This window comes from Ischnura elegans, chromosome 8 (assembly GCF_921293095.1).
Source record: "Ischnura elegans chromosome 8, ioIscEleg1.1, whole genome shotgun sequence".
In the NCBI taxonomy this organism is placed as follows: Eukaryota; Metazoa; Arthropoda; class Insecta; order Odonata; family Coenagrionidae; genus Ischnura; species Ischnura elegans.
This window is the reverse complement of record NC_060253.1, coordinates 114782079-114806927: the sequence shown is the minus strand read 5'-3', so window position 1 is coordinate 114806927 and position 24849 is coordinate 114782079. Positions and strand designations below refer to the sequence as shown.

At 38.7% G+C, this 24849-nt stretch overlaps 1 protein-coding gene across 4 annotated transcripts in view; it reads left to right on the top strand.

Annotated features, from left to right (window-relative positions):
- Positions 1–24849, top strand: part of LOC124163446 (45 kDa calcium-binding protein-like) — an 83758-nt gene that overhangs the window by 24206 nt on the left and 34703 nt on the right. For 3 of the 4 annotated variants that reach the window (XM_046540366.1, XM_046540363.1, XM_046540367.1), the window contains one exon: positions 9286–9399. The exons of the other annotated variant lie outside the window; for it this stretch is intronic. In XM_046540366.1, the coding sequence (XP_046396322.1) occupies positions 9286–9399 (114 nt within the window). The remainder of the gene's footprint in view (positions 1–9285; positions 9400–24849) is intronic. 4 annotated transcript variants of the gene reach the window in all.

The window sequence follows — 24849 nt, the reverse complement described above, 5'->3', positions numbered from 1 at the left end:
TGACATCGTCATCCACCGCCTACCTAGTAAGTTCGAAGGTGAACATTGTGCAGGCTACAATGTTTCCGGCTGAAAGCTGGCAAGATGTCACTTGTCAAACATTCAAAAATTTTTTCATTGCGGTTTCAAACATTCCAAAGCTGTTTTCAACATTGTAGCATAATCTGAAAGTGAATTCAACTCGAAACTGTACCAAATGACAAGTAATGAAGAGTTTGATAACATCGACTGCAAAATTACATGCAAGCTAAAGGTAAGGATGGTGATGGAGTGGAAATCACACCTGAGCGAAGCCGAGCGACATCTCAGGATGCGAGGAGGTTCATTGAGGGGTTACAGCTCTTCTTTATGCAAAATGGCGACGAAGGTAGCCCAATGTTGTCATTGGATGTCTGTGCCGACTTTTTTCGAATTTTTTCGACTTTGAACGAATTTTTTAGACAAATTCCTCGGCCGAGGAGATACCATTTGAACAGTAAGTACTCGTAAGTTTATAAGTAAATGAAATATTTAGGGAATCACATATTTTTAACTAATTACCCGTGAGTTTTTCTTTAATCAAATAGTAAAAGGCATTCATCCAGCGTCGTCTGAGGCTGTGACACATATTTTGATAAAAAAGTTAAAGAGGGCACAGGGAAATGAAACAGGTCTGTTCATGTTGCGAGCAGAAGAAAGACTGACTTTTATTACTGAGTCAGATGAACATCAAAAATACAAAACAAAAGAACTGCGTAATTAACAAAAATTTTGCACTGTTAAACAGTTACTACCTGAAAAAAGTGTGCATAAATGACGTTAAAAACCTTAAGACATAAAAACTGAGTTTTTGGCATTGCTAAAAAAAAAATGTGATAAAAAATTTTTTATTATAAAAGTGCTTAAAAATCTGTACTGTATGTCTAAACTATGTAAAGTTCTATTAGAAAACAAGGTATTGAATATACGCTTCTTAATTCGATTTTTTGTAATTAATATCAGCGGAAAACCAAGTGTTGCACTGAGTGCCACGCGCGCCCGCTAGTGTCAGAGAATATGGCGCGCCTGCTGGAGGGTTAAGGACGACATTTCCTCATCCATTGCATTTTTCCAGTGAGCTTTATCCCATTTAGCTAACGCTTGTTCTCGCGTTTCGGGTTCATCATTCATGCTCTCCAGTTCAGCTTTGTACACCAAATAGTCAGAGTAATCACAGGGTTTTCTGTCCTTAATGGATATCTACGTTCTCTTAATTCCACAGAATTTTCAGTATTGTCATTAGAGGTCTGTGATCCCCCCGAATTGTCATCTTCGAGGTCTCTCTGGATTTCTATATCTATCTCTTTAGGCTTAGTTGGGACATGAATTAATATCTCCGAGGTATCAGGAGACCCAACAACACCCTCATTATCGCCTAGTAGATTTTTCATTGGAAATCTTTTTTCGTGAAACAATACACTTCTTTCCAACACTATTTGATAAGGATTTTTGGGATCAATTAAACGGTATCCTTTCTTCTCACCATCGTACCCCACAAATATACACTCTCTACATCTATCACCAAGTTTCTTACTTTTTTCTTTTGGAATATGAACATAAGCACTGCATCCAAAAACTTTAAGATGTCCAACATTGACTTTCCTTCCTGTCCATGCTTCAAATGGAACCTTTCCTTTTAATGCCACTGTAGGAGACAGATTTTTAAGATAAACTGCAGTATTAACTGCTTCCCCCCAGTACCTGTTATCAAGACCAGCTTGTTTCAGCATAGCCCTAATCTTTTCTAAAATTGTTCTGTTAGCCCTCTCCGCTACTCCATTCTGCTCAGGTGTTCCAGGGATAGTAGACTGCCGTTGGATGCCTTCATTGTTTAGAAACTCAGAAAACACTTTGGAAAAGTATTCCCCTCCATTATCAGACCTTAAACATTTGATAGCTTTTCCTGTTTGCTTCTCCACCAGTTTTTTATACAACTTAAATTTTTCAAATACCTCACCTTTCGTTTTAAGTAAGGCTACAAATGTGAATCGTGTCTTATCGTCAATGAAGGTTGCAAAATATCGATGCCCTCCAAAGGATGTTTGGTCTAGTGGGCCACAAACATCTGAGTGTATAAGGTCTAAAGTGTTTTTTGCTCTTTGAGCCCTTCCCCTTAGAAATGGAGCTCTTATTTGTTTGGCCCTTATGCAGCTATCACATTCAATGTCTATGCACTCTGGATTCAGGACAAGACCATTTACTAGACCCTTTGACATGCGGATCATGTTACTCCTACTTAAATGAGCTAACCTTTGATGCCACAGATTAAAATCACAATTTTTTGCATCTTCTACTAACATGGCTACTGGATTTACATCGAAATCTATTTTGTAAGTTCCACCCGATTCAGGGACTTAAAGCAGGGGGACACCCTTGATATAGACATCATGTTTATTATATACACTACAACCATCTGGAGAGAAAACAGGAATCAGGCCATTCTTAACCATTGCACTAACAGACAGTAAGTTAGTTGAAAGTTTGGGGACATAAACAACATCTTTAATGGCACCTAAGCCGTTGATACCCTTAACACTAATACTACCAATACCAGCTGTTTTCAGTGTTTCATTGCCAGCGCAACTCACAGCTTTACTATCTGTTTCAATATACCAATTGAACCAACTTTTATTGCCACTCATATGCGTTGAAGCACCCGAGTCAATGTACCAGCAATTTTTGTTACTCACAGCACTCATAGCAGCTATAAGGCTCCAGGGTGATGTGCCTGAACCCTCTTCTCCACCACCATCATTACTGCATCCTCTCTTACCTTCTCCTTTAAACCAGCACCTGGCAGCTATGTGGCCAGGTCTCTTACAACGATAGCAGGTCACACCATGTTGGCTGCCACGATGATACTGGTTCTGGTGCCGTTTTGTCGCCTGCTGGGCCGCTCCTGGTGAAGTTGCCATTGCACTCCCGCATGCTACTTCACCTCTTCCACTGAACTTTACTCTGGATGACGAACCGCGACGCTGGTTCCTACTTGTGCCGGCTAGGAGCACCTGATTGGTTGCACCCCCTGTCTCCGCCGCTTCCTTCTGTCCTTCTCGCACAAGGTCATTGCAAACCGCTATTGGCGTCAAGTCCTCTTCTTTCTGAACACTCTTTTCTATAAGCTGACGAAGCCATTTGTAGTCAGGCCTCAAATTTTTTAACATTACGAAGGCCACAAACTCATCATCAACAGGTTTCCCGGTTTCGGCAATTTTATAGATGATATTCTTCATGGCCATAGCATAATCTAAGAGTGAATTAAAATTGTCGTGTTTAGTGTCCAACAATTCATCAAACAGACAAATGCGCCTGAGTGCCCCTCTGTCCTCAAACACGTCACACAGGTTATTCCATGCTTCGTAGGCGGTTTTGGCCGACCTCACGTGAATTATGAGATGAGGTTGCACCATGAGAGAGATTTTCGAGCGGGCTCTATTGTCTTTCTTCATTCCAGGAGATGAGGGATTATTTCTGACTGATTCGGGTGGCTGCTTCAACACGCACTCGTAAAGATCGTCCAATCCCAAGTAAAGCTCCATTAAATATTTCCAATTTTCCCAATTTTTCTCTCCTTCAAGTTTGTCTATTGGAGGCAGGTGGTTGGAAGCCACGGTTAACACATTTGTCCCCTGATCGCTCGCCATTCTTAACTCGTTAAGTTTAAAATTTAAACTATCGTATCTGGGCCCATAACCTGATAAAAAAGTTAAAGAGGGCACAGGGAAATGAATCAGGTCTGTTCATGTTGCGAGCAGAAGAAAGACTGACTTTTATTACTGAGTCAGACGAACATCAAAAATACAAAACAAAAGAACTGCGTAATTAACAAAAATGTTCTTAATCTTAACATATTTTCAACTAAGATTTACAGAATTCTTAATAGTTTTAATTATTTAACTATTCTATCTGATTTATTACGTATATTGATAGTTATATAAACATTTTTTGCTCTATAATCATTATTTAGTCTTCTTTCTACCATTTCAACGTTTGTTTATGCCCATAAACGGGATAGTTTGCCTAATAGGGAACTTGCATATATTTCAGATATAACAAATAGCCCCAAAATTATATAAAAATATATGTTTGCATACCTCGGTGAAAGTTTTTTTATTATTTTATGACGTGGTTTGCGATATTTAATGCATCAAAGTTCACGAGAATTTTCAAATGCAAGTGAGAATCGAAAACGCCCGATGATTGGCTGGTAGAAAAGTGACGTCATAGTTCAGTACGAGGCACGGCAGCACGGCCATAGTAGAGGTTGCATTGCATTACTGATTCCATCATGATGACAGAGTATTTTAGTGAAACTGTAGACTTCGTCGGCGCGGAAAGTCGATGCCGAGAAATGGAAAGGTAGCTGATGTGCATCTGAAATGTTTTATAGTTCATAACAAAGTGAGACTTGCGTATAATATTGGCGAAAGCGTATACTCATTTGAAATGTGTATTCTTTTGGCAGTCCGGTAGAGAGTCTTATGGTGAACTTATTTCCACCTCGAAGCTGTCGATGATACTTTCAACTTAAAAATACCTTGCCTGGAGGGCGACAGGAAGCTCTGAGGAAGCCAGACTATTAATGTTTCAAATTAGTAGCGATAATATAGACAAACTTCCAACACAATCTACCATCTTGTGACTCAAAAACCCCGAAGCCACTTCCTATTCTGCAGAAAGAATCGGTCAATCGCACTTCAATCAATATAATAAACACAACGTCTTCAGGTGTTAATAAGTTACTTTTGTAATGAAAGCCTTCCTAAAGTAGCATTAAAATGGGAATATTTTCCAAACAGAGTCTTTAATGCATTTTGGGAGCTTTTCTCGCGATATATGTGAAACCTACTCTAAAGGCGAGCTCATCGTCATTGCGATCGGTTGTCACTTAAAAATTCCGTATCGGAAATCCTAGAGGGATGACCTTCGACGATGACCGTGATCACCTGCACTCTCACTATCACTGGAACCCGTGGTGAAAATATCATCCCAATCCAATTTCTATTTGGTTATAACTGGGGAAAGAGCAACATAGAACTGCACATTCTTTGGGCAACTTTGGGTTTGACTTTCCCTCAAACACCTCATTTCCCCTGTGGTGCACATCAGTCCTATCTTTATACGATGGCCTGACAACCTTTAAATGGATCCTTGGTTTATCCTGACAACCAACTAAATGGAAATTGCTGATCCACACGCAGGGCCGGCCTTACGGCAGGGCAACCGCCCCGGGCCCCGCGCTTTGGGGAGCCCCGCGTTCGTGAAAAAAAATTAAAATATACGATAGTTTTGAATCAAGGTATCATAACGGCGTAATTACGAAGTCTGAATTTGGGAGGGGAACACATACTTAGCCAGAGAGTGGTTGGGATTCAAAATTCTCGAGTTGGTAGATGGGGTATAGAGTTTAATATTGTAAGTGAAGGGTCCCGCACTGAAGGCTCGCCCCTAGCCCCGCACCTGCTAGGGCCGGCCCTGTCCACACGTCTTCCTCTATCTCCACAGTTTCCAAATCAAGGGCCGCAGAACATTCCTCTTGTGACTCAAATTTTTCTGAAAACCAAGCAACGGCGTAGAATAAAATCAAAGAATGCTGCGATTCATTTTTTGTGATCACCTCTGGATTCCATTCTTTTTCCATTTACAACTTCCTTCATCTTTCGGGGTAAACTATGGGACAAGAAGATTTTTTATTTACTAATTGCTATACATAAAATAATATAATTTTTTTAAATAAACAAATTTGCGTAGAAAATATAAAAGGTATTCATTAAAAAAAAAAATTGTCCAGCTGTGTGGATAATTTTCAGCATAACAAATTCTTTTGATACTCCTGGAAACTCTGAAGACACAATCGAGGCTCAACCAAGCAGGTGCGGCAGTAATATGATGTGTCCTGGTGGGCATTCTAATTTAAACACTACCTACACCTTTTCTGTTTTAGTCTTTCTTGTTTGCCACATAATCAGGGAAATGTCCATAAGAGATTCTCTAATTTGAATTCGTAAGTCGATGAGAGGAATTTTCCAAAAATTTTCTGTGAATAAAAAAATATGGTTCAGTAACAGTAAGTTCAGCAGGTGGATTCTGAATTTTTTGTACCATTTGATGAATTTCCTTTCAATGGGGAAATAAGACACAATTTGATCCCTATGTTTGATGCCACTCATGTAATTGTTTTATTCAACTGCCGCCAGTGGCTTTCTTGGAGTGCAACCTCGTCTTTTCATGGATTCAATCATTTTTTGCACTGAATTCGGCGTTGGTCATCCCCAATTCCCTCTTATCCTTCCACCATTGGATACGGATTTCATCCTCAGAAAAGGCCTCCACCACCTCGCCTTTCTTTAACTCCTGGGAGAGCACCTTGGGAGGAATACCTTTCTTGGCTCGCCGCAATGTCTAATGGATGGAATCTAGAACTGGCTGCACTGTTATAAAAGTTATCCATACAAAAGGATTGGCCGCAGTCAAAATGATTCTCTGGTGCTGAGTTATCATTTTAATGGTTTTACAAACATTTTGAGTCCCCCTCGCAAGGAAAATGCAAGTTATGGAACATGATGTGAAATGATAAAGCAATATCAACAATATACCTACTGGCCTATCAAATTCGCCAATAGGGTAGTTTCCTTCATCAAAGAAAACGAAAGGCATTGATTGCGATTCGTTACCCACCATTAGTGTATTCATAATGTACAAATGATTTGGTTTTAGAAATACGGGTTTAGACGAATGGCAAGGGTCAATTTTATCCTCATTTGAAAAAGGCCAGATTGGCGCCCATGCGATGCCACTCCAAGTGACTTCACAGGGACCTAGTTTCTATACAAGTAGATAGGAGTTTTACATTGTCTGAGGTTACCAATGCATGCATGAGGCACAGAGCTCAGGGAAACATGGTCTTAATAATCACCTTTCAACACTGCCTAAGGTCGGAAAGTTTTCCTCGTTTGATAAGGTATTAATTATCCTTATTTAAGCCAAGCGCTACCAGCTAGCATGATACTCTGCTACCTGCCAGCATCCTGCGTCGTATCAGTGCTCAGAGCCTCGCCCCAAGGTCACCTCACTTGCCGAAATACGTACTCCAGAAGTAATAATCTTTCAATTTAGGCTATAAGAAAATAATAGGAAACCACCCTATTCAATTAGGACAGGACGAAAAGACAATAATGAATTCATAATTTATTCTTCATTAGCTTGAATAATGTATTTGTTATACCTTGGAATCAAGTCAAAACACATATCAGTTCTAAATTTTTACGATTAGCTATTTATCTCCAATTATAGTAAAATTTCTGTGCAAGTTATATGTATTTAATTTGATTTGTTATTATATATAATGGATACTTCAAAGTGGGCATGAAATATTACATTCTTAGAGAAGAGAGTCCTAATCTTGTACTCAAATCCTTACCTTCCTTTCTTTCCTCCTCCTCCTCCTTTTTATGTGTAAACAGCTGGTGTCCTAACACCCCTTGCCACATGCCTTTTAGGTGGCTTGTGGGGTAGTATGTAGATGTAGAATACTATTTATTATTCTGTTTTTGCAAACATTTCTTTTCGTTAAGATTAATTCGCTTGAAATTTTATCAACACTCAATTGTTTCGGTTGTTAGTGGATTAATAAATAAAACATAAAATAGCAGCGCTCTCGAAGTACTACTGAATGCCGGTATTTTTTGCCCATCTTTAGAGTATGGTGTTGTCATTTACGTATTATCAGTAGATAAGTGTAATTAAACAGTAATAAGACTGCTAATACAATCAAATTTAACAGGTTGATGTCAGGAACACAGCTTTGAGAATTGTGAATGTTTCTTTTTATATTTTCTAGAAACAATTCACATTCACTTCCATTAACCCTTTCACTGCTGTGGACGTACCTAGTACGTCCGCACGACAGACTGCGGTGGACGTACTTTTTCTTCCTCCCTGCCATGCGTTCAGCACTTTTGCCGAAGCACTTCGAAGGACCCACTAATCCGCGACCCTTTCCTCGACGAACTCACCCACGCAAGACCGTCTCATCGGCCCTACCAGCGGGGGCCCTACCTCCGGAAAAGTGACCGCTCTGACTGCAATTTGAAAATCAATCAATCAATCCGATCATCACAATATGATTGTCTTCATCGCACTCCTGCCAATCAAGCAACAAAGTACGTCTTTGAACCGTGTTTCTGCGATGAAAAATAATGATTTTGTTAACTTTGATATAATGGCCATTTTCCGGTGGTCCGCAGCCACGTTTTGTTGCAAAGTTAACAAAATAGTTATTTTTTATCGCAGAGACACGGTTCAAAGACGTACTTGATTGCTTGATTGGCAGGAGTGCGATGAAAACTATCATATTTCGATGATCGGATTGATTGATTGATTTTCAAATTGCAGTCAGAGCGGTCACTTTTCCGGAGGTAGGGCCCCCGCTGGTAGGGCCGATGAGACGGTCCTGCGAGGGTGAGTTCGTCGAGAATAGGGTCGGGGATTAGTGACCCTTCGGAGGGTGTACCACACCCATCCTGGAAGTACCTGCTCCATGGGCCCAGGAGACGCATTTTAACATTTTCGCCGCATGTGAGGAGAAGGTTTCCGGAGATAGAACAGCAGTGAAAGGGTTAAGCTGATATAAACTGCTCTTTTCGCCCAGGATCATGTTATCAATATAAAATACATTTCTATGAGAATAATACTAAATTTCATTCACTCTGTTTTTCATGGCTGTGTGAAAGGGCGCTGCTGTATTTCTTACTTTTAGCAACACTTTGGCGGCATCGAATAGCAGTTTTGATGGGAACCATGTTTCCTCCCAGTATTCCACTTCCACACCTATTTATCATTTTTTGCATGAAAATTAGCTCACAAGGAAAATGGGCTTAAAATTCTGATGCATGACGTGAGTAAGCAAGAAATCAGAACAAAAAACTGAAGAATTGGCTGGGCCTCCGAAAAGGCTTTCAATTTCAGTTTGCAAGTTATCAGATATCTCATCCTTATTTCTCTATATTTGGTACTTTTTGCTGCATTGTTAAAATTTTAAATTTACAAAACTGGTTTTGAGGTGAAGCGTCGTAACCTATTTCATGTTCAATAAATCATTTAGAATCACTTAGTTTCTGCATACTTAGTTGATTCATTTGTATTTTGTGTCTAAAATGCAATTGAAATGTATTTTTCCACCTCTTGTCATTCTATGCAGTGGTACATATTGATTTTCAGTGTATAACAAAGTTTTCCATATTTGTAATGGTATTTCTTTATTCCTAGGTGTAATAACATGGGATGAATATCATAGCTATTTTCTCAAAGGAAAAGGTTTGAGCGATGACTATGCTCATAAGCATGACAAGAGGCATAAAGGGTTATCCCGGGCTATCAAAGGTAAGGAGTTGTTGAGAAAGGCATGGGATCCATTTTATCCCTTTGGAATGGTGTCATAATGAAGGTGTTTGATTGATCAAAACTGAAAATGTGGACTTATTGTACACGGTTGCCATCAAAATGATGTGCCGATTTGCTTTGTAAATTTATGTCTGGGCACTTGTGCATGCTTTAATAATGAATAATGCATCATTTTAAAGAAAATTTTATTCTCAATTCGATTTATTTTTTATGAAAAATTCTAAATGGTAGAAATGCAATTGTGCAATAAGTGATTCCGTGCACCGTAAAATTAACTGTTTTGCACATTCATGAACTTTGTAACTCAATCTAGGGAAAACTACTATGTTAACGTCATTCATATTCCACAATATGTTGCAAGCATTTACCGTATAAGCTTGTGTAAGAGGCGCACACGTGTAAGAGGCGCACACGTGTAAGAGGCGCACCCCTATTTTGAGGATCGAAGCTATAAAGAAAAAAAATTTTGCGACATTTTTTTAATCCTATCGTGCGGTGTTGCAGACGTATGCCTGGAATTTCGACAGTTATCGAAATGTCCTCTTTCACTACTATTTGAAAGAGGAAATTTTGATAACTGCGGCAGCATAAGAGGGAGAAGAAAGAGTTCCGATCCTCTCTTTGCATACGCCATCGCTCTAAGTTGCTTGTCCTACTCACGAACAATTTTGTTTAAAAGCTCTCGCAGGAGTATTGCAATAGAATTGCAGCCGTGGAAAATTTTGAGGCAAAACACGACAGGCAAATGGCATGAGCTTTCCCAAGAGATTGAACAACAATCGGGGCAATCTCAGCGCCGTAGGATAATAACCACGTCGTAGATTTAAGGCCCCTTGCACACGCACCGATTTTGGACGGCCGGTAAAATATAGGCCGTCCACATTCCAATAGTGAACAATGGGAGAGCATTGGAGCTTGCACACGTACCGACCACACGCCGGCACCGGCAAAATGCCGGTTAGCTGCCGGCTATTGTCACTGTGGATCGCCGACGCCGGCTCAAAAACTTAGCAACGTATCGTTTGACCGGTAAAAATCCGGCGTGTGTGCAAGCATCGCTTCGCCGGTAAAATATCGGCCAATATTTTACCGGCCGTCCAAAATCGGTGTGTGTGCAAGGGGCCGAACGAAACTACACTCGGCTCTCCATCAGCTAATGCCTCTGCCGTTTTTTTCCTTTCCGAGACCCCACAGGAAAATATCAAGTTACAGGGGAACAATGGAAACGTGTTTCATCCCTACCCCATTCCACCAACTGACCTTTTTCGGTCTACCAGGTTCAATTCCCCGAGTTTCTGGAGGTCAAATGCTACGTGAGTCACCTTCTGAGCTCGAAGATATCTCGATATCTTCAGCAATTGTATGACACGCACGAGGTTCTAAAAAGAATTAGACCTAACGCGACGTATATCTTACAGCATTTAAGTTTTTTGAGCTCTAATTGATTGACACAAAGATTTATAGCTAAATTAAGGCTACTAATATTCAACATAGTCCAAACAGCACAATTTCGGAAGAAACAAGCGTAGCATAAGCGCATTCAAACAAGACGAGACGGACTGGAAACTCAGGCAACGCAAACTGCGTATATCACATTGCTGCGCCTTCGCCCCTTCGCTTTAAAGGCAACGACGTCACATGCAAGATCGGACGTGTTCTTCCCTTGCTCCTTCGCTCGTAGCTTTAAATACGGAGGGGAGGGAGCCCTTTTCCCCTCGACCTCTTCTTCAGCGCTCTTCACTTATAAGCATTTCCGATTTCTTCTACCCACCATTAAGTCCAACAATAAGCACACTCGTTCGAGTTTTTTCAACCGCAGGTTTTGACACCAATATTACTGTATGCAGTATAAATGCCGCGGGATGCCCACTCGTGGCATTAAATTTAGCGCGCGCTCCGGAGTGAATCACCCCGCGCGATCTTTTCAATGTTCACCTCTGGGGTACCGACGTGACGGCGCGATGCTTGCAAGAAATTCAAACAGGAGCATTTTAAGAATACGTCACTAAGGGAGAGACTCCCCTGCCTGCCGCTTGATTTTGACCCAGGGTTTCAGATGACTGACTCACGCTGAAAACCAAGGCCACTCAGTTCCCCTTGAACTTGCAACCGGTGGAGGGGAGGGGGGGAAGATAAGAAGTTTGTGTAAGAGGCGCACCCCCATTTTCGGCCGCAATATCTGGGAAAAAAGGTGCGCCTCTTACACGCGCTTATACGGTATTAGATCAATAAAATGGCTTTGAGTATTTTTAGGTAAGCATATTTTGTTGTCAATTAGCGAAAATGTTATTGAAATTCTAAAACTGATGAAAATAGGGTGACTCTATTAGGAGAACAAATTAAGAGTAATAAGCACATCAACCATATAGGATTGATTTACTGATTAGTTTGATTTATTGAACATCACAAAGCGTCCTGAAGCTCAAGGGAAAATGTTCAGTTGCAGTTCACTCAAATGTTCTTCTAGAGTTTCGCGCGCAAGACATGTCAATGCATCATTCGTTCGCTCAAGCATATTTTCGTAATGTCCATAAATAATTTATGCTACAAATAAATCGTATATTTGAGGGTAATAGAAAAATTTCTAATAAATTAAAAAGTATTTTTATCAGTTTCATTTTTTTCTTTCAGGGTAAACTGCAGGACTGGAAAATGTTTAAACATTTTTATTGATTTGCCTCAAAATATGCTATCTAAAAATATGCAAAAGCCATAAGGGTAGGGAATGAATTTAGCGATACGTGCAATTTGAATAGGCATTTTTACCTTTTTTCTTAGATCTATTTTCTTCTCTTTGTTGATTAAAATTGAGGTTATTTTGGTGAAAATGAGGTTTACAAGGTGAATTATGTTGCTTGTGCTAATAATTTAAGAATTACTTTAGTTAAATTAACAAGTAATAAAATTTATGAACATTTCCACTGAATATTCTAGGGAGGAAAAAAAACTAGTTTTCTAACATAATGCCTAAACAGCAAATGAAGAATGGAGTAATATCACTGATATTCAGTTTTTGAAGTGCCTTCAAATGTATGCAGTGGAACCTTGATCCATCATTTTTTAGGGGGATACAGGCACATATCCACGTTTCTGGAGGTCAACTGCTGCATGAGTCACCTGTTAGCCCATAAGGTGTCTAGCAATGACTTTTGGCTATTGATATTATACTTTTATTAGATTGAAATATTAGTAATGTGCACGTTATATAAAAAAGAATGAGAACAAACACGGCATATTTCTAACGTTATTTAAGCATTTTAAGCAAGGGAACAGTTGGAAAAATGCAATGGAGACTTTGATTTCTGCCTCCACCCATAGTACACCCATGCCTTGCCTTGCGCAGTGGCAATATAGCACAAATTCGTTCCTCAGGGAAACATCATACTCATGAATAGATCAATTTACTATCACAATAAATTCCTTTGATTGCAATGATTGTAGTCAAGCCGTGCCATTGGCGCATGCCACTCACTGATCGCCACCTCACGCCGTGCCGCGCCGCAGGCCGATGACTCCATCTCCCGATGTTGCACTAGGATGATGTCATCACCTTAAAGGTCATAGGACGACTGCACAAAACACAAATTCACTCCTGTTCGCGGAGTTAAAAAAAATCAAAGACCCAAAGTTGCGTGGCATCGCCAATAGGTGGCGTCGCTCGACTTGGTGTACAAAATATACAACCAAACACCCAGCATTTGATAGCTGTTGTAAGAACAGCATGGTCAGACATTTTCCTCGTAAAAATGTCGTATCTGAATTTCAATTTTTGGCATTAAAAAATAAAACCCATAATGCAGAATGCTTTTGAAAAGTGGGACTTGTGATAAAAGTCTTCAATTTAATTTCAACCCTGCCCTCTCCTCGCCATGCTCAGGATGTGGAAGCATGAAAGATATACTGACATACCAGAGAAATTCATCCAACTTAAGTCATTTTATTGATTCACCCTCTTAAATGTTAATGCCAAAAGTAAAGAATGTTGTGCATTATCGGTTGTTGATTCTCAGAAGTTAATAATATTGATTTCGTCAGTGTAATGCCCATGTCAAAGTCATTTATCCAAACTTTTTCCTTGTAAGTGTCCTGAACATCCAGCGGGATAACAATAATTTTTGGGGTTTGGGCTCTCCCTTCTTTTTATGGCATTACATTGTCTTCGCCTAAGAACAGGAAAAGATAAAATCAAGGGGTCTGTAGAGAAAGTAGAGTCTGGGGCAGATATCCTTCTCTTCCCTCTTGTTGGTAGGCGATTGATCATACTTAGCCATATAGCTGTGGCCTAACTGAATACGTACCTCAAAGTGCTGTATGGAATATATATTGACTGCACTACATTAATTTTCACTAGAATGCTTAGTGAACCAATGATTTCATTCTTTGCAGAATCCCTAGAATAGTTACCCAATTCTGCTGCTAGAAGAGAATTTGATGTTTCAGAATGTAATGTTAGACGCTGGAAACATAATTTGATTGAGATACGCACAGAAATGTTGATAAACTTAATCCTTAAGTACTTAATCATTTATTTCTTTTGATGGGAGTAATGGTTTATGGCCACTTTTGAATAAAACAACAAGAAATACCTTGGGCCTCTTCTATTAATCGCCCAATTATGATGCGGGTAGTGCATATGACTGTCCAGTCTTCAGCTCTCTCTCACGATGACCATGGTGGCAGGGTGTATATAATATTTCGCTGACTACTGACTTTCGTATCCTCTCCCAGCTCTCAGCTGCATCTTGGTGGTAACAAGGTGATAAGCATGACTTTCGGGTTAAAGTAGGGTATCATCATTTCGCCGAGAGTGTCAAGCAATCTCGCATCACCATAGCGTCAAGCAATCTCAGCGACTCGATGGCCATGCATCGCGGCAAGCAATAATTTAATGGTGATGGACTCTCATGGTAGTGCTCGCAACTGTGGGAAACAAGCAGTGTTCCGCTATGCCTATCATTAATATTATTTCCTCAATATTTTGGTGCCAAGATAAATGAAGTGGTATAAAAATTTACTATATTTATTGGAGTTGCAACCTCAAAACTCGCGTTGCGGATATTCAAAGTAAACAGCAATCAGAAGATAAACAAAAGATAATGAGCATAAGAAACAATGATTACAGCAAACATAAATATAAAAATGCAAATAGAATAAATGTATGTATAGGCACCAGTACTCGTTTTACAAATTATTTTTCAAAATAATTTTTTTCCCTAGTGGAGTTCCATAAAGGGGGGGTCGTCTTATAATGGTGTTCGTCTTAGATTCGTGCAAATACGGTATATACAGTGGTGACCGAGGATCATGCCAAGACATTAGAGTACTATGCCGCTCAGATCTTTGTAACTCCGCTTAGCAAAATCTTGACATCCGTGTTCCCAATAATTCTTTCATTATAGGGGACGAGGGCTATAATGGGGTGGGAAGGAAGTGAATTGTATGCCCATTCAGAGATAATGGTCAGCTGACAGCTGACCAAAATGACTTCAACACAAGATTGGGAAGAACAAGGGTGATAGTCGAAAGGGCATTTGGGGTAGTAAAGGTCGTTTTAGAAGGATGCAGAAGATACAGATGAGGAGCATGGAATTTTCTGTTAAAATTGTAGTAGCATGTTGTGTTCTGCACAATATTTGCGTAAGTTTGTTAAGATAGATTAAAGGAATAATTAAATAAGACTTGCCAGAAAACAAGCTAGGATGTAGGGATAATAAGAGGACAAGGAAGGCATTTCTAATCCTGAGACTGCTGTAACAGAAAACGATTCACACTAACGAACCATTGTGCAGTATTTGTGGTTTTGGAAAAGGCGCATTGAAAGGAATTAGACATTCAATACTACGGGAAAACTTGGATTGGATTTCCAAGATAATCATCTGCAAACTCTACTGGGGCCAAGTAGACACAATACATGCAAGGATGAAGAAATAGGGAAGCATAAAATCAACAAAAGATGATAATCTATCACCAGGAGCTCTTCAGGAACACCATAAATCATCATCACTGGTCAACAATCCTAGGATTGGTTTGACGCAGCTCTCCACTCAGTTCTCCTATCAGCTAATCTTTTCACTCCTACGTATTTCTTATCTTTCACATCTCTCTTTACTTGTTCCATATATTTTGTTCGAGGTCTTCCTTTTCCATTCTTGCCTTCTACCTGTCCTTCGACGATTGTCTTCATCAGGCCATCATGTCTCAAGATGTGGCCTATAAGGTTGTTCCACCTTCTTATTAAGGTTTTCATGAGGCTTCTCTTCTCTCCTACCCTTCTTAGGACTTCCTCGTTACTAACTCGGTCGATCCATTTGATTTTCATCATTCTTCTGTAGCACCACATTTCAAAGGCCTCTATCCTTGCTTTCTCCGCTGCGGTCATTGTCCATGCCTCACTTCCGTATAGGAGCATACTCCAGATGTAATAATGATGTCTTATTGTCTATTTAGTACAGTGAATTTTATTCTCACATTATTTTCAGTATCCTATTTTGGGGTTGCTCTCTCCATGCTACTGAAATCTTCAAAATTCAGAAGCGCATTATAAGGCTGATGTGCAATGCCCCCTATGATGCACCTTGTCTTCCACTTTTTAAAAAACTGTGTCTCCTGCCACTCTCATGCATATATATTCCGTGTGAGTACGTGTAAAAGGCGCACACATGTAAGAGACGCACCCCTATTTTGAGCATCGGAGCTAAAGAAAAAAAATTTTGCTGCATTTTTTAAATCCTATCGTGTGGTGTTGCAGACGTATGCCTGGACTTTCGACAGTTATCAAATTTTCCTCTTTCAATACCGGCATTTTTGCATCATCATCCATTACGAGGCATTTTTTCAGCTAAATTTACATGATGCGTATGGTGCTCGGAGATGAAGTGAAGGGTAGGAGGGGAAGGTAAGAAGTATGTGTTAGAGGTGCACCCCTATTTTCAGCTGCAATACCTGGGAAATAAAGGTGCACCTCTTACAAGCGCTTATACGGTGTATCTATGTCGTTACTATGCATGTAAAAAATAACATTCTTTAGTATACATCAAATGACCTATACCAAGCCCACAACACTATAATTCATAAAGACTTGCATCAAAACTTTATCAGGACTCAAAATACAGCCCTAGGTCCTAAACCTGAAGATTTTTAATGGGTTGCCTCTAAAGGTGAAAAATGAGAGTAGGACTTTGGTCTTTAACAAGAAACGACTGAAGTTTCTGAAAAAAAATGTATTTCATTCGGTTAATGATCTTCTGCATTCGTGACACATAATTTATACATTCCAATTTCATTTTAATTGATTATGTATCTAAATTAACGTGTCCTATGTTTGTATCATGTGCACAACCTACAGATCTCTGGAAATAAAAAATATTATTATTACCAGTTCTTTTCAGTTTGTTTGTGAGCATTGAAAGAAATAGAAAAATAAGGAGTCGAATTGAATAGAGAAGACATAAACACACTATAGGCTATGCAGATGACAATGCTATCATTTCAGGCAATAAGAAAGACCCACAGAACTTAACACAACTGCAATTTTTTTTAAAAGATTATAAAATGAAATTCTTTTTTAGAAAACCGTTCATTAGATAATTTTGTGGGAAGAAAGAAAATATAAGCCAAATCCTCCCTCGATGGAGAGAGATGTCAGTATTTGAATCATTCAGTTGAAATGGAAGCACCATAACTCAGGATGGAAGAAGCATTGCAGACGTAAATCATCCAATACCTCAAGCTAATGTGGCATTCATGGCAATGATGCTCGAAACATTTTATAATTTTTAGCTAGCATTTTATAGCTTAGGCTGGCATTAAATTTGTAAAATGAGCTTTTCACGATATATGCTGCATTCATTTTATGTTTTAGTAATAAAATATTCGAGAAACACCTTAGTGGGTACCTATTTTTCAGCGAAAAGCAAATAATGACCATATAATACTACGTGTAAACCATGGTCTTTAAGTTTAACATATAGGTACATCTTATAATAATTTACCGTAACGAAGTGCCAAAAATGTGATTGAAATTAAATAAACTTACTTTAAACATTATAAAGAATTTCAGAGGAGTCAAAAATAACAATTTATTTCAAATTGCTTCAAACATATATTGTTGACTTTTGTTTATGAGAAGAGAGTTTTCGAATGATTTTTAAAATATTGCGCCATGCCAATGGTGATTTTATTCAAATGCTTACACATTTACCGGTAAAGATGGTGCTGCAAATGTTATTACTCTCAATTTCCTGCAAGTTAAGCAGTAGTTGAACTGTGTCACAACAGTCAGCGACACACATTGAATGGAACAAGGAAACCGTGACACAAGTCGGCTTGTGTCGACATATGTCGATGAATGGAAAGCACCCATATTAATCAAAATCCATTGTTGCCCAATGGCTAAAAGCATTACTTGTCGTGCGGTCCAGATAGCCGGCCTATTGAAGTAATTTACCTTGCCTCCTTTAGCAGAACAACAATAGTGAATTTACATCATTAATAGGGTAGTTTCCCTTATCAAAGAAAACGGAAGGCATTGATTGCGATTCGTTACCCACCATTAGTGTATTCATAATGTACAAATTATTTGGTTTTAGAAATACTGGTTTAGATGAATGGCAATGGTCAATTTTATCCTCATTTGAAAAAGGCCAGATTGGCGCCCATGCGAAGCCACTCCAGGTGACGTCACAGGGACCTAGTTTCTATATGAGTAGGTAGGAGTTTTACACCATCTGAGATTACCAATGCGTGCATGAGGCACAGAGCTCTGGGGAACATGGTTTTAATAATCACCTATTAACACTGCCTAAGGTCAGAAAGTTTCCTTCGTTTGATAAGGTATTAATAATCCTTATTTAAGCCAAGCACTACCAGCTAGCAGGGTACTGTGCTACCTGCTAGCTGGGTTCCTGCGTCGTATCAGTGCTCAAAGCCTTGCCCCAAAGTCACCTCACTTGCGGCAGCAGGAACCAGAAGGACATCACACGGAGTTTTCCCATCATTCATACTTAGCCGTCGCGTTTTTGCGCTCTTGAAAATTTTCACTTTTCATTTAATTGCGAAAAATAGATATCGTCATTTAAAAATCTAAGAGCATGAAATTCGTACTGCAGGAGTAATAATCTATCGATTTAGGCAATAAAATAATAATAGGAAACCACCCTATTAAGCATGGAGCTAGTGGAAATGAGATTTTTTGAAAGCAATATGGTTTGAGACGTAATTTTTGTCATCATAGGTTATTGGACAAATTGACTTCAGTGTAGAGGGTCTACACTCAAGCCTTCAAGGTCATCGGTATTCACGGGGGAGAACTGGAGCTGTAGCTGAGCTCCGTATGAATAGCATCAACACATAATAGGGTCCACTAGAGAGTCTCAAACTCAGTGGCTTCATTCCCTCCCAGCTGTCTTAGGCCCTCTGCGTCTCAGGAATACAGTGCAGCAGTTGCCCAGCAGTAGGTGATTTCGATACAGCCATATGGAGTATAAACCAAGAAGCAATGACAAAAAAAAAGGAATGCGGGTAGGAAAATCAAGAAGTTATCAAGAAAAAGCATAAACCTAGAAGAGAAATTTAAAGTGATCAATTGCTGTGAAAATGGAGATTGTCAAGGCGATATTGCGCGTTTATATGTTTAAGCTAGAGATGGGTTGAATAGCAGATTTTTCAAACTCGAATATGTATTAAATCTTGCTCGAATATTTGAATATCTCAAATTTGGAATACCTCGAAGACTAGAATTGCGCAAAGCATACTAAGTGTTCATTTTCGGGTTTTTCCCCTGATAATTTTCTGTTCCCCATGTCGAACGATATCTATTCACCACTCTTTTCTGCAAAATATGATGTAGTTTGTCAACTTGCCTAAAAGGGTGCTGCATGTACTAGACGACTAGAGTCCTATATGTTGTTCCGAGTTAACTACCAACAACGTGTGTGCGACAGTGTATGGCACGAAATTCAAAGTATTGGAGATCATACTTTTGCATAATTATTCGAGATCTCGAATATCGAACACTTTCTAGTATTCGAGGTACTCAAGTATTCGTGGATACTATTCGCACATCTCTAGTACTGATTATTGCATATTTTATTGCTATATATTGGGCCAATGAATATTGTCTAAAGGTAATTTTTAAATCTAATTTAAAATCTTAACCCATTCAAGACTGTGTAGTTCTCGGCTTAGCATGACTGCTGTTCTGAGCCCCAAGAGACTCTTCCGTCTCCTTCACACAAAGCACTTTTGCAGGACATTCGTTGAGAAGGGTCTCACTGATAATCACGCACTCTCAGCTCCAACCTTTTTCGACCCCTCTTAGCAAGGACTTTGCATTATCCCGGACTCGGAAGGGTAGTTGGGCTCCCTCCTTTTGGGGTTTATAATCCGACCAGTGGCATTGGTTCACAGTCAATCATGCTTCTTTTAGATTAGAACTTTGATATTATGCACTTTGATTTTACATCAAGTCTCGTTTTTACCCAGCGACTCTCAAGTCCGGCTGGAAAGCATAGGGAATTGCAATGGCAAACTTCGACCTCTTTTCTTGATTATACGCAGTTCTTTTATTTTGCGTAGCATAACACAAGTCCCAGGGAGGCCGCTAATTTTGATTTGACGCAGTCGTCTTTTGACTTCGTGCTGAGCAAACTCAGATTTGAAGATAATATTGACCTCAAATTCATCTACATACTTATCGTCTAGTTTCGCAAAGAATAACGCATGCCTACAGTAGTTCAACAGATTGAATCAAAACATAGGTATGTATCACATTACATTACGCATTGAACAAAGCTAGAATGATAGCAGCGATGGAGCTTACCATTTACAAACCATGTTGCTCCAAATCATGTTCTCACGTAATTACTTCATATGTTCCGTATGGTAACCTAATACGATTGTGTAGTCAGAGCCCCAAGGTCATCGAACATTTCCCGCAACATTTCATATCACCGTCTGCTAGATGGTAATGACATAAGAAGCTTCCGAGGCAATCCAAGGTCGACTTTCATCCTTTGCCGGGAGCACCTAGGAAATGATGTAGCTATATATCATGTTCATGTTCAGGGTTGGAAAATCCTGACTGGAGTGATACGAAGTTATGTTTTTCAATCATCTCAATGAGTTGCAAAAATGAATACAGGAAGTGTTGACATGACGTCGTGCTGTTGAGTGTGAAACTGGAAACATTGAAGCGAATCCAATTAATAGCATAATCCCCCTTCGGCCTCCCCTTTCGGCCTCTCAGTCATTTTTACTTTAAATGCTCTTGGCTCAAATCTGCCACAGGAGGATACCAAAACCACAGTACGCTACGGAAATTGAGGTCTGTGCGTAACTACTGTTGATTAACCCATTATTATTAGTCACGCCCATTTTCCCAACGTAAATGGTCGCGTGGGGTGTCTCTGACACCCCAAAAGATTTCCTTCAATTTCTTTAAAAAAGTATATATTATTTAAAAAGTATACATCTCAACGTATCCTTTGTCTATTTAAGCATTGCTATACTCAATATTTTAAACCATTAACTTAACTTTTATTTTTTATGAAAATATTTTTGAATACCCTGATTTCCTGTAGGCAGTTTGAGGTTTTCCGCAAAAATTGTCAATTTTTTTTTGTTTCAGCCAAAGAACACAGTTGAAATTTTGAGATAAATATGTGTGGCATATACTTTTATAAACATCTATCACTGTATCTCATCATATTTTCAACGTCAGCCTCTATTTGCCTTACGTAAATACTAATAAATCTACTAAAATAATCTACTTACCGATATTGAAACGATCTCCGAAAAATATATTTTTGAGGCAAAATTAGCGATGATATTACCATTGCTTATAACTTAGTAGAGTTTCTCGGTTTTCGCACCAGGTCAGCTCCTCCATATCTCCTTCCTACATTCCGATGATTTGTATGATACTGGAATCCAGCAATCCTTTGGATTCCTATATCCTGATGACGATGAGTGAGTTGTTCATTGAAACGTCAGAAGGAGATATGAAGGGCCTGACCTGGGGCGAAATCCGAGAAAAATTTACTGCAATTGTTCACTGGGTAAAAAAACAAAAATTATATCATTCCTTATTACTATAAAAATTACTCCTTTCACAAATGATATACAGCATTGGAAAGGTAAACTAATAAATTTTGCAGTCTTCAATAACAGTTCAATTTCGTGCTCTTGAAAAGTTTTATTGAATAGAAAGAATGTAGAAAATAAATCATGTAAACTATTTATTTGCTTTTACTCACTGCAAATTTTCAGCAAATGTGTACCACGCAATTTCTTCCACATTTTACAGTATGTTTTTGTCTTTACCTCTTGGAAAAACAACACATCTTCCAACTTTTTTCCTTGTTTTCTCCTCATCATTTTCTCAGGCTCATTTTACGCATATTTATTCAAGTCTCTGGACATCATGTTCATTGTTGATTTAATTTTTATCTATGGAAAAGTCAAGGATCGAGTTATCCCACGAAGAAAACATCACTGTAATTTTGATTGTGCATTGGAATCCCTTAGTATAACGAATGCATTGATGTCAGCAGTATTTGAAAAATGAAGGAAATGGCCTTGGAGCATCTCCTGATGTTTCTGTTGGTATAATGGGTGCTGCCTATTTTGTCTTTTGTGCCCACACCTCCTTTAGTGCAGTTATAAAAGATCAATATTTTCGGTTTTCTTTTATTTTCTATTTGTCTTGGATTCATAGATAGAAATAACTGTGTGGATTGTTGGCAATTACATTCTTTGACTATTTTGGGACACAGGAAACCAGAGCTTTTTTCCTCCGAAAGCAGAATAAGCTGCTATTTTCTTCTTTCTCTTACATATACTATTTTCAATGCTAAATCCCTTTTATTTTTTGTGCACTGTTCCCATGAACCGTCCAATTATTGCTTAGACTTCCATCTGCTTAACCAGTTCTTCAAATTACGTTCCTCCCGTTTCTGATTGCAAAAGAAACCATTCACTTTACCACCTCTTTTGGATTATTATCTACAAAAAATAGACCCTCTGGTTGTCACCCTGAGTACATCTCTAAGTTCTAATACAATCGAATTTGCCAATACAATATTTTGATGCTATATTTTGCGGGGTTGGAAGGTAAATATTGGCTGAATGAACGTATTTGAAAAGGAACCAATTTCTCATCAGCTTTTGCACATGGCCCAATTATATAATTTTGCTATGTATTACGATCAAAACACTAAAATTCATCCCTACTTGGTGCTAATTTTTCACTTTTCATTTTCTATACTCTGGTAGTGACGTTGTCGAAACGAAGACATAAAGGGAAAAGAGAAATATGTAAAGGCTCATGGAGGAATTGCATATTTCCACTCCTGATCCACTGTGGTTCCACAAATGTCATAAATTCTGTTACTCAGCATTATTTGCCCCAGCAAAAAGTAAAATACCAATCAGGCATTCTAACTCTTCCCTGTATGTTTCATTATCTCTTTTATGAGAATAATTTTCTGTGACCTTCTCTACCTGAATATTAGTTCAATTTACACATTTCTCTACAATTCGTTCATTAACGTACGAAAACAATCAATTCGTGTTCTGAATCCAATTTTGTTTTCAATAAGCCTGTTGGGTATATGTGGTACATTTTTATTGCGAAGAACTGTTGCTGTTGCTGCGCATGCGCACGTTGGTGAGCGCATGTACCGCATGTACATACGATAGTTGGCGGGAGAGCCAGTCTCTCGCAGTCACTCTGAGCGAGTAAGTTGGTATGTGAGCCTGTGTGTTACCATGGGCCCAGGGGGCCATGGTGTGAAGTGCCGTAATGTATTTCTTTGTTGGCAATAAAGCCCAATTATTAAATCCATTAAGTTTTTACTCAATTGTTAACCTAAGAAACCTGAACAAAGCCAACTCCTCAGTAACAATGCTACACTTTTATGTTCTCATGTTTGGTCTTGATCCCTGCGTATTCCACATTGCAACTCCATAGTTCCCAACATACACAAGGTCCCTTGTCTTTTACAAAAGTTCATTATCTCTGCATTGTTGTTGTTCAGTGTAAGTGTAATGCTCAGATCCACACCCATTCCACCCATCTTTTTTTTTATCAGAATTTTCGTCAGAATCAATCTTCATCCCTCAAAGATTCATTCAAAAGACAAATTATCTTGGCTCTATCTTTTACACAAGATGTAGCTGACATCTAGTATACAGTGAAAACAATCGATACAAGTATCATAAGACCAATCTTCAATGGTAAATTCACAGAAACACATAAATAATGATTTTTGTGAATAAGTACTGCACAAACATACTGAACTAAGTCTTCAAAATATCACTTCTAGAACATCGAAATCTCTAAGGTCATCTAATAAGGTTGACTTCAGAAACAAATAATTTCTCCTCCAATTCTTCAATCAAAAGTCGAAGTATCCTAGCTTTTTCCTTTTTTCAGAAGTATGTACTGTAGGAATCCTTAGTGTATTTAATGAACGTCTGTAAATATTACATGATCTATCTTTTGTGGCTCACTTCGAGAAAAATTACTGTAACATTATTAGAATTTCTAACTTTATATTTGTTTACATGAATTTAGGCAAAAAATCTACCAATATGTAAATATTTATTGTTGTAAAGGTAAAAATGCAACTGTCATAGTAAGTTTCAGAAAGATTAGCAATCAAATCTGATGAAAATTGCTGAACAAAGCAAACCATAACGAGAGCGGTCGTGTGGGGTGTCTAGGGCACCCCACTCTGCACTGCTTTGACAAAAGTAATTTTACTTAAAAACTTGCATTGATTTTATAATCATATTTAACAGGTATCCTCAGAAAGCTTAAAAAATCAGCTAGAGGAGGTTATAGATCATTGCAGTCACAACTACAAGAAAAAATAACGCTTTACCCGACCACTGCCGGGTTAAGAAAGACGATCGTCGGAGATGTGAACATAATCACAAAAGGTCCATAAAATCAGTGATAGCACTTGCTGCTCTTTCTTTTTTTTACTCTCCTTATTGTAGAGACCCACCCATAGGCAACTACATACTCTACATGGAAGATGCAGCTGCGGTGCGATCGATCACTGAATTTTGCCGCAAATGGAAAGCATGCAGAGGAGAAAACTTTAGTTTTGTGCCTGCAAAGTTTGGTATTTTAATTGCTATGCATTATTTTTGCCTCAAGTTTACTGCTTGAAAATCCATATTGACCATTATAATCGAAGCTGTTGGTAGTCCTCAGATTCGTACATTGTGTTGCTAGCGCATTTTCTTGATTGGTAAGCAAAAGGAGGAGGTATATTTGGTTAAGGACAATATTAATCGGTAAAGCTAAGGCATAAATATAGAACCTTCTAAGGTAAAAATAACGCAGAAAACTTTTTCTGTCGAGAATATAATTAATGACATGGAGCACAATATGTCCCTTTCCAAAACAGAAATTGCTAA